At 48.9% G+C, this 10,000-nt stretch overlaps 1 protein-coding gene across 1 annotated transcript in view; it reads right to left on the reverse strand.

The window, feature by feature from the left end:
• Nucleotides 1–2,503: 2,503 nt before the first annotated feature.
• The window catches only part of LOC106594819 (11-beta-hydroxysteroid dehydrogenase type 2), a 41,266-nt gene continuing 33,769 nt past the window's right edge, over nt 2,504–10,000 (reverse strand). The window contains exons 4-5 of the mRNA XM_082969846.1: nt 8,781–8,913; nt 2,504–4,074 (exon numbers count right to left, since the gene is read on the reverse strand). Of these exons, the coding sequence (XP_082825972.1) occupies nt 3,662–4,074; nt 8,781–8,913 (546 nt within the window). The 3' untranslated portion in view covers nt 2,504–3,661. The remainder of the gene's footprint in view (nt 4,075–8,780; nt 8,914–10,000) is intronic.

The following is a 10,000-nucleotide window of genomic DNA, read 5'->3' on the forward strand; positions in this document are numbered from 1 at the left end:
CACAGAATCTCTGACGGTTCTTGGAAGACTGGCATCTAGGAAGTTCTAGGAAGAGGGGACCCAGACCTGAGTCGATCCCTCTCCTCCCTCCTCTCTCCCCTCTCCTCTCTCCTCCTCTCTCCTCTCTCCTCTCTCCTCCCTCTCCCTTCTCCTCTCTCTTCCCTCTCCCTTCTCCTCTCTCCTCTCTCCTCTCCTCTCTCCTCCCTCTCCCCTCTCCTCTCCCCTCCTCTCTCCTCTCTCCTCCCTCTCCCTTCTCCTCTCTCCTTTCCTCTCTCCTCTCTCTCCCTTCTCCTCTCTCCTTTCCTCTCTCCTCTCTCCTCCCTCTCCTCTCTCCTCCCTCTCCCCTCTCCTCTCCCCTCCTCTCTCCTCCCTCTCCCTTCTCCTCTCTCCTTTCCTCTCTCCTCTCTCCTCCCTCTCCTCTCTCCTCCCTCTCCCCTCTCCTCTCCCCTCCTCTCTCCTCCCTCTCCCTTCTCCTCTCTCCTTTCCTCTCTCCTCTCTCTCCCTTCTCCTCTCTCCTTTCCTCTCTCCTCTCTCCTCCCTCTCCTCTCTCCTCCCTCTCCCCTCTCCTCTCCCCTCCTCTCTCCTCCCTCTCCCTTCTCCTCTCTCCTTTCCTCTCTCCTCTCTCTCCCTTCTCCTCTCTCCTTTCCTCTCTCCTCTCTCCTCCCTCTCCTCTCTCCTCCCTCTCCCTTCTCCTCTCTCCTCTCTCCTCCCTCTCCCCTCTCCTCTCCCCTCCTCTCTCCTCTCTCCTCCCTCTCCCCTCTCCTCTCCCCTCCTCTCTCCTCTCTCCTCCCTCTCCCCTCTCCTCTCCCCTCCTCTCTCCTCTCTCCTCCCTCTCCCTTCTCCTCTCTCCTTTCCTCTCTCCTCTCTCTCCCTTCTCCTCTCTCCTTTCCTCTCTCCTCCCTCTCCTCTCTCCTCCCTCTCCCTTCTCCTCTCTCCTCTCTCCTCTCCTGGGTCGATTTAGGGGTAGATGAGGAACTCTAAAACATTGGTCATTTATTCAAATGGACATACAGAGTAAACTCATTCGTATGAGTCCCAAATGGCAAACTATTCACTATTTAGTGGCACCTATTTTCCTGTGGGCCCTAGTTAAAAGTAGTGCATTTTATAGGGAATAGGTTAACATTTGGGATGTGAAAATTCTGCTGAGCAAATCAAAGTAGGGTCAAACCATTTCCCTCCCAACCTCGCCCCCGATCTTTCTTCAGTTATACAATGTTATGAGGCTTAATTCATGTGAACTCAGCTATGGAATTAGCACACACTGCCTCCAAATACTAATTGACAGATTATAAATGGGTGGTTAGGTTTGAGTAAAAAGGTCAAAGATGGGCCTCTTGGCATATCAACAAACTGTCCCACCTTCCAGGAAAGAAGGAGAGCTATTGTCTGTGTTTGCTGATTGCTCCTCTCTCCTCTCCTCTCCTCTCACCCCTCTCTCCTCTCCTCTCCCCTCTTCTCTCTCCTCTCCTCCCTCTCCCCTCTCTCCTCTCCTCTCCTCTCCTCTCCTCCCTCTCTCCCTCTCCTCTCCCCTCTTCTCTCTCCTCTCCTCTCCTCTCCTCCCTCTCTCCCCTCTCTCCTCTCCTCTCCCTCTCCTCTTTCGTCTCTCCTCTCCCATCTACTCTTCTCTCTCCTCTCCTCCCTCTCCCCTCTCTCCTCTCCTCTCCCCTCCTCTACCTTCTCCTCTCTCCTCCCTCTCCCCTCTCCTTTCTCCTCTCCTCTCCTCCCCTTCTCCCCTCTCCTCTCTCCTCTCCTCTCCTCTTCTCCCCTCTCCTCTCCCTTCCCCTTTCTTTCATCTCTCCTCTCCTCTCCTCTCCTCCTCCGCCCTCTCCCCTGCCCTCTCCCCTCTCCTCTCCTCTCCTCTCCTCTCCTCTCCTCTCCTCTCCTCTCCTCTCCTCTCCTCTCCTCTCCTCTCCTCTCCTCTCCTCTCCTCTCCTCTCCTCTCCTCTCTCCTCCCTCTCCCTTCTCCTCTCTCCTCTTACCTCCCTCTCCCTTCTCCTCTCTCCTCTCCTCTCTCCTCTCTCCTCCCTCTCCCCACTCCCTCTCCTCTCTCCTTTCTCCTCCCTCTCCCCTCTCCTTTCTCCTCTCCTCTCCTCCCTCTCTCTCCCCTCTCCTCTCCGCTCCCCTTTCTTTCATCTCTCCTCTTCTCCCCCCTTTCTTTCATCTCTCCTCTCCTCTCCTCTCCTCTCCTCTCCTCTCCTCTCCTCTCCTCTCCTCTCCTCTCCTCTCCTCTCCTCTCCTCCCCTCCCTCCTCTCCTCTCCTCTCCCCTCTCCTCTCCTCTCCTCTCCTCTCCTCTCCTCTCCTCTCCTCTCCTCTCCTCTCCTCCCCTCCCTCCTCTCCCCTCCTCTCCTCTCCTCTCCTCTCCTCTCCTCTCCTCTCCTCTCCTCTCCTCTCCTCTCCTCTCCTCTCCTCTCCCTCCCTCCTCCTCTCCCTCCTCTCCTCTCCTCTCCTCTCCTCTCCTCTCCTCTCCTCTCCTCTGATTGAGACAAGAGACAACAAAAATATTTTAAAAAGTCAACTTTTAATATTACCAAAGTTAGGTGAACAATGTTGTGAAAAATGTACATTATTTTAACAATATTTTTAACAATATTTTTTATTGTAAAATTCACAGTTTCAGTGATTCATGAAATAAAACTGGCATAGCGACTCTGATTGAAGAAGAACATTCAGTGGAGTGAAAAATACAATATAAAGAGACGCACAACGACGACGAACTGTTCAAATTAAAAATAACATCAGCAAATATAATTGAACATCTATAAGATCCTTGAATCCAGGTCCTCTGTGGTGATGTGACAGACTGGTGTATTTCCAGGTCCTCTGTGGTGATGTGACAGACTGGTGTATTTCCAGGTCCTCTGTGGTGCCAGCCATGTTGATGCCAGCCGTGTTGATGCCAGCCATGTTGATGCCAGCCATGTTGGTGCCAGCCGTGTTGGTGCCAGCCGTGTTGATGCCAGCCATGTTGATGTCAGTCATGTTGATGCCAGTCATGTTGATGCCAGCCATGTTGATGCCAGCCATGTTGGTGCCAGCCGTGTTGATGCCAGCCATGTTGATGCCAGTCATGTTGGTGCCAGCCATGTTGATGCCAGCCGTGTTTGTGCCAGCCGTGTTGGTGCCAGCCATGTTGATGCCAGCCATGTTGGTGCCAGCCGTGTTGGTGCCAGCCGTGTTGGTGCCAGCCGTGTTTGTGCCAGCCGTGTTGGTGCCAGCCGTGTTGGTGCCAGCCGTGTTGGTGCCAGTCATGTTAATGCCAGCCGTGTTGGTGCCAGCCGTGTTGGTGCCAGCCGTGTTGGTGCCAGCCGTGTTAATGCCAGCCGTGTTGGTGCCAGCCGTGTTGGTGCCAGCCGTGTTGGTGCCAGCCGTGTATTAAGGTGCTAACATGGCGTCGGTTCTAAAAGTTGTGCCGAACTCTCTAAATATATGTCTCTGTGTGCCAGCTATGTTGGTGTCTGTCCGTTCACCAGGAGGGGAAGCCACTCAAATACATCTTCAATGAGCCCTTCAATATGAAAACCAAATGTAAAACCACAATATTCAAACAGAAATAGACAACGACACTATGAGTGTGTTTTAACCTGACGTAAGTGGTCCTACAGCTTCCACTTTTTTGTTTGTTTTTTCACCTCAAAAACAAACACACATCTCATTGTTTTACTTCTTTATCTTCTCCGCGTTGTTATTGTTGTTATTGTTGTTGTTGTTGTTGAGGCTGCCGTTGAGACCGTTCTCTTTCCTCAGCGCTCGGGGGATGATCTTCTTCTGGACAAACAGTCTCTGGAGGAACTTGTCTGAGAGCCTCAGAGGGAAATAACTGTAAATGAAGTACATGAGGCCCACGCCGGGCCCAGCGTAATATCGGACCAGGGGCCGGGGGGAGAGCAGCGCCTCGCTGACGGTGTTGACGACTGGCGACAGGTCCTCGTTAGCCGACTGGGCGAAGCGCTGGAAGAGGTCCTTGGTCTCACGGGTGTAGTCCTCCCCGTACTCCTCCAGCAGGCCTGCGGACAGGTTGTGGATCAGGGTCTTGTACTGACGCTCCCAGTACTCCTGGTTACTAGACTGACCTGGGATCAGAAGATATAGAGGGTTTGAGTTAACGTCGAGTTTCCCTTACACCTTAGGTTCTCTATCTTATTCCAGTACTCCTGGTTACTGGACTGACCTGGGATCAGAATATATAAAGGACTGAGTTAGTTTGAATTTAGATCATGATTTAATACATAGGTAAGAGCAATACATAATATTTGCTGCTAATAACATGTTAATAAGGTGCTAATAACATGCTAATAAGGTGCTAATAACATACTAATAAGGCGCTAATAACATGCTAATACGGTGCTAATAACATGCTAATAAGGTGCTAATAACATGCTAATAGGGTGCTAATAACATGCTAATAAGGTAATAATAACATGCTAATAACATGCTAATACGGTGCTAATAACATGCTAATAATATGTAAATATGTTAGTCTAGTTCCACACATGGCGAGCCAATCAGAAGAGACAGATTGAGGTCCACCATGTGGTCACTCTACAATAAATGGGATGTAATTACACACTATTATATCATCGTTGCTGCTATTAGCATAAAATAAAGTTTGTAACATGTAAAAATGTTTGTCTTGGTTCACAAATGGTGATCGGCATAATGAGTGTATGAATAAATAATTACACTGTTACTACCAATCAAGATCACATGCGACAGCTGCACTTCCTGTGTTGTTCTGTAGGGATATCCATCTATCCCAGTCTAATACCACCAGACATATCTACATGGACTATATACAGGTCTGTGTTGTTCTGTAGCGATATCCATCTATCCCAGTCTAATACCACCAGACATATCTACATGGACTATATACAGGTCTGTGTTGTTCTGTAGGGATATCCATCTATCCCAGTCTAATACCACCAGACATATCTACATGGACTATATACAGGTCTGTGTTGTTCTGTAGGGATATCCATCTATCCCAGTCTAATACCACCAGACATATCTACATGGACTATATACAGGTCTGTGTTGTTCTGTAGGGATATCCATCTATCCCAGTCTAATACCACCAGACATATCTACATGGACTATATACAGGTCTGTGTTGTTCTGTAGCGATATCCATCTATCCCAGTCTAATACCACCAGACATATCTACATGGACTATATACAGGTCTGTGTTGTTCTGTAGGGATATCCATCTATCCCAGTCTAATACCACCAGACATATCTACATGGACTATATACAGGTCTGTGTTGTTCTGTAGCGATATCCATCTATCCCAGTCTAATACCACCAGACATATCTACATGGACTATATACAGGTCTGTGTTGTTCTGTAGGAATATCCATCTATCCCAGTCTAATACCACCAGACATATCTACATGGACTATATACAGGTCTGTGGTTTCCATACTACTCTAGAGGATAGAGTGTGAACCGCCCTGCGGTCAGGAAAACGCTGGCAGACAGCTAGTTGTACATGAATAAGATCAGGGACCAGTATTCACACACCACGACAATAAAGAGCTACATAAATAAAGATAAAATATCAGAGGAATCAAATTGCATGTTTAAAAACCTTAACTGCCTAAAACACGTGGGTGTTTGAAAGGGGACCTTATTTCATGTTTATTTTCTAGATCTTTTAAAGCTCCCACCTCCCATTTCTCTTTTTCCACTTTGTTTTAGTACGCTGCTATGGCCGTCGTCAGAAGATTAGAGTGAGAATGACAGGATGAAGTTTGTCCTGTATGGTCCTGTTTGTTTTAGTACGCTGCTATGGCCGTCGTCAGAAGATTAGAGTGAGAATGACAGGATGAAGTTTGTCCTGTATGGTCCTGTTTGTTTTAGTACGCTGCTATGGCCGTCGTCAGAAGATTAGAGTGAGAATGACAGGATGAAGTTTGTCCTGTATGGTCCTGTTTGTTTTAGTACGCTGCTATGGCCGTCGTCAGAAGATTAGAGTGAGAATGACAGGATGAAGTTTGTCCTGTATGGTCCTGTTTGTTTTAGTACGCTGCTATGGCCGTCGTCAGAAGATTAGAGTGAGAATGACAGGATGAAGTTTGTCCTGTATGGTCCTGTTTGTTTTAGTACGCTGCTATGGCCGTCGTCAGAAGATTAGAGTGAGAATGACAGGATGAAGTTTGTCCTGTATGGTCCTGTTTGTTTTAGTACGCTGCTATGGCCGTCGTCAGAAGATTAGAGTGAGAATGACAGGATGAAGTTTGTCCTGTATGGTCCTGTTTGTTTTAGTACGCTGCTATGGCCGTCGTCAGAAGATTAGAGTGAGAATGACAGGATGAAGTTTGTCCTGTATGGTCCTGTTTGTTTTAGTACGCTGCTATGGCCGTCGTCAGAAGATTAGAGTGAGAATGACAGGATGAAGTTTGTCCTGTATGGTCCTGTTTGTTTTAGTACGCTGCTATGGCCGTCGTCAGAAGATTAGAGTGAGAATGACAGGATGAAGTTTGTCCTGTATGGTCCTGTTTGTTTTAGTACGCTGCTATGGCCGTCGTCAGAAGATTAGAGTGAGAATGACAGGATGAAGTTTGTCCTGTATGGTCCTGTTTGTTTTAGTACGCTGCTATGGCCGTCGTCAGAAGATTAGAGTGAGAATGACAGGATGAAGTTTGTCCTGTATGGTCCTGTTTGTTTTAGTACGCTGCTATGGCCGTCGTCAGAAGATTAGAGTGAGAATGACAGGATGAAGTTTGTCCTGTATGGGGTTTCCACTCCTCTAGTCCCCATCCCATCTAGCATCTCTCTGGTGTTAGTCCCCATCCCATCTAGCATCTCTCTGGTGTTAGTCCCCATCCCATCTAGCATCTCTCTGGTGTTAGTCCCCATCCCATCTAGCATCTCTCTGGTGTTAATCCCCATCCCATCTAGCATCTCTCTGGTGTTAGTCCCCATCCCATCTAGCATCTCTCTGGTGTTAGTCCCCATCCCATCTAGCATCTCCCTGGTGTTAGTCCCCATCCCATCTAGCATCTCCCTGGTGTTAGTCCCCATCCCATCTAGCATCTCTCTGGTGTTAGTCCCCATCCCATCTAGCATCTCCCTGGTGTTAGTCCCCATCCCATCTAGCATCTCTCTGGTGTTAGTCCCCATCCTATCTAGCATCTCTCTGGTGTTAGTCCCCATCCCATCTAGCATCTCCGTGGTGTTAGTCCCCATCCCATCTAGCATCTCCCTGGTGTTAGTCCCCATCCCATCTAGCATCTCCCTGGTGTTAGTCCCCATCCTATCTAGCATCTCTCTGGTGTTAGTCCCCATCCCATCTAGCATCTCTCTGGTGTTAGTCCCCATCCCATCTCTCTGGTGTTAGTCCCCATCCCATCTAGCATCTCTCTGGTGTTAGTCCCCATCCCATCTAGCATCTCTCTGGTGTTAGTCCCCATCCCATCTAGCATCTCTCTGGTGTTAGTCCCCATCCCATCCAGCATCTCTCTGGTGTTAGTCCCCATCCCATCTCTCTGGTGTTAGTCCCCATCCCATCTAGCATCTCTCTGGTGTTAGTCCCCATCCCATCTAGCATCTCTCTGGTGTTAGTCCCCATCCCATCTAGCATCTCTCTGGTGTTAGTCCCCATCCTATCTAGCATCTCTCTGGTGTTAGTCCCCATCCCATCTAGCATCTCTCTGGTGTTAATCCCCATCCCATCTCTCTGGTGTTAGTCCCCATCCCATCTAGCATCTCTCTGGTGTTAGTCCCCATCCCATCTAGCATCTCTCTGGTGTTAGTCCCCATCCCATCTAGCATCTCTCTGGTGTTAGTCCCCATCCCATCCAGCATCTCTCTGGTGTTAGTCCCCATCCCATCTAGCATCTCTCTGGTGTTAGTCCCCATCCCATCTCTCTGGTGTTAGTCCCCATCCCATCTAGCATCTCCCTGGTGTTAGTCCCCATCCCATCTAGCATCTCTCTGGTGTTAGTCCCCATCCTATCTAGCATCTCTCTGGTGTTAGTCCCCATCCCATCTAGCATCTCTCTGGTGTTAATCCCCATCCCATCTCTCTGGTGTTAGTCCCCATCCCATCTAGCATCTCTCTGGTGTTAGTCCCCATCCCATCTAGCATCTCTCTGGTGTTAGTCCCCATCCCATCTAGCATCTCTCTGGTGTTAGTCCCCATCCCATCTAGCATCTCTCTGGTGTTAGTCCCCATCCCATCTAGCATCTCTCTGGTGTTAGTCCCCATCCCATCTAGCATCTCTCTGGTGTTAGTCCCCATCCCATCTCTCTGGTGTTAGTCCCCATCCCATCTAGCATCTAGGGCTTGGTGGTGGAGAGAGAGAGAGAGGGAAGGTGAACCTGGTTGCATTGTGTTGGATGTGACAACTTTTTGCATATTCCCCTGCCCTGACCCCCATTCATATCCACTGTGTGTTACACCCAAACCCTTCCCCCTGCTCCCCCATGTTCCCCTCACCTATCTAGTATGAGAAGAGTAGAATGGTGGACGCGAGAACACTAACCTCTAACCTCTGACCCTCACCTGTCTTGTATGAGGATGGCAGTATGGTGGACACTTTGACCCCCCAGGGTTCCAGCTATAACCCTAACCCCTAACCTCTGACCTTTAACCCTCACCTGTCTTGTATGAGGATGGCAGTATGGTGGACACTTTGACCCCCCAGGGTTCCAGCTATAACCCTAACCTCTGACCTTTAACCCTCACCTGTCTTGTATGAGGATGGCAGTATGGTGGACACTTTGACCCCCCAGGGTTCCAGCTATAACCCTAACCTCTGACCTTTAACCCTCACCTGTCTTGTATGAGGATGGCAGTATGGTGGACACTTTGACCCCCCAGGGTTCCATTTCATGGCGCAGTGTGTTGATGAACAGGTTGAGAGCTGCCTTGGAGGCTCCGTATGCTGCTAGGCAGGGGAACGGCTGCTCTCCTGGAGGGAGGGAGGGAGGGAGGGAGGGGAGGGAGGGAGGGAGGGAGGGAGGGAGGGAGGGAGGGAGGGAGGGAGGGAGGGAGACAGAGAGACAGAGAGACAGAGAGAGAGAGAGAGAGAGAGAGAGAGACAGAGAGAGACAGAGAGAGACAGAGAGAGAGAGACAGAGAGAGACAGAGAGAGAGAGAGAGACCACAACGTCAGTATTTTATATATCTAAATAGATATTTGTTTCAGAGGGTTGAAGGGACTGGGATGTAACTTTCCCCACTATTGTTTATCCTATTTACACGTGTTAACTATTTCCTCTAGTCATATCACGTTCTAATATCTTAATAGTATTGATAAAATGTAACTTACGCACTTTGCCCTTCGATTAATGTTTATTTGTATATGGACAACATTAAAAAACACCAGTAAAGATAAGAAAAGAACACTGATTCCTACATATTAAAATACATGTCAGTAAAGATTTTTAAAAAATATATATTTTACCAGGTAAGTTGACTGAGAAACACGTTCTCATTTACAGCAACAACCTGGGGAATAGTTACAGGGGAGAGGAGGGGGATGAATGAGCCAATTGGAAGCTGGGGTTGATTAGGTGGCCATCTTGGGAATTTAGTCAGGACACCAGGGTTAACACCCCTACTCTTACGATAAACGCAATGGGATCTTTAATGACCTCAGAGAGTCAGGACACCCGTTTAACGTCCCATCTGAAAGTAGGCACCCTACACAGGGCATTTTATTTTAGACCAGAGGAAAGAGTGCCTCCTACTGGCCCTCCAACACCACTTCCAGCAGCATCTGGTCTCCCATCCAGGGACTGACCAGGACCAACCCTGCTTAGCTTCAGAGGTCATATTGTTCCTGGAGCTGCAGTAATACCACTCAATCACTACCCTGGGGCATTGGGATATTTTTTAGACCAGAGGAAAGAGTACCTCCTACTGGCCCTCCAACACCACTTCCAGCAACATCTGGTCTCCCATCCAGGGACCAACCAAGACCAACCCTGCTTAGCTTCAGAGGAAAGCCAGCAGTGGGATGCAGGGTGGTATGCTGCTGGCCAGCTGGAC

The sequence above is a fragment of the Salmo salar genome, chromosome 26 (genome assembly GCF_965601325.2).
Source record: "Salmo salar chromosome 26, fSalSal1, whole genome shotgun sequence".
In the NCBI taxonomy this organism is placed as follows: domain Eukaryota; kingdom Metazoa; phylum Chordata; class Actinopteri; order Salmoniformes; family Salmonidae; genus Salmo; species Salmo salar.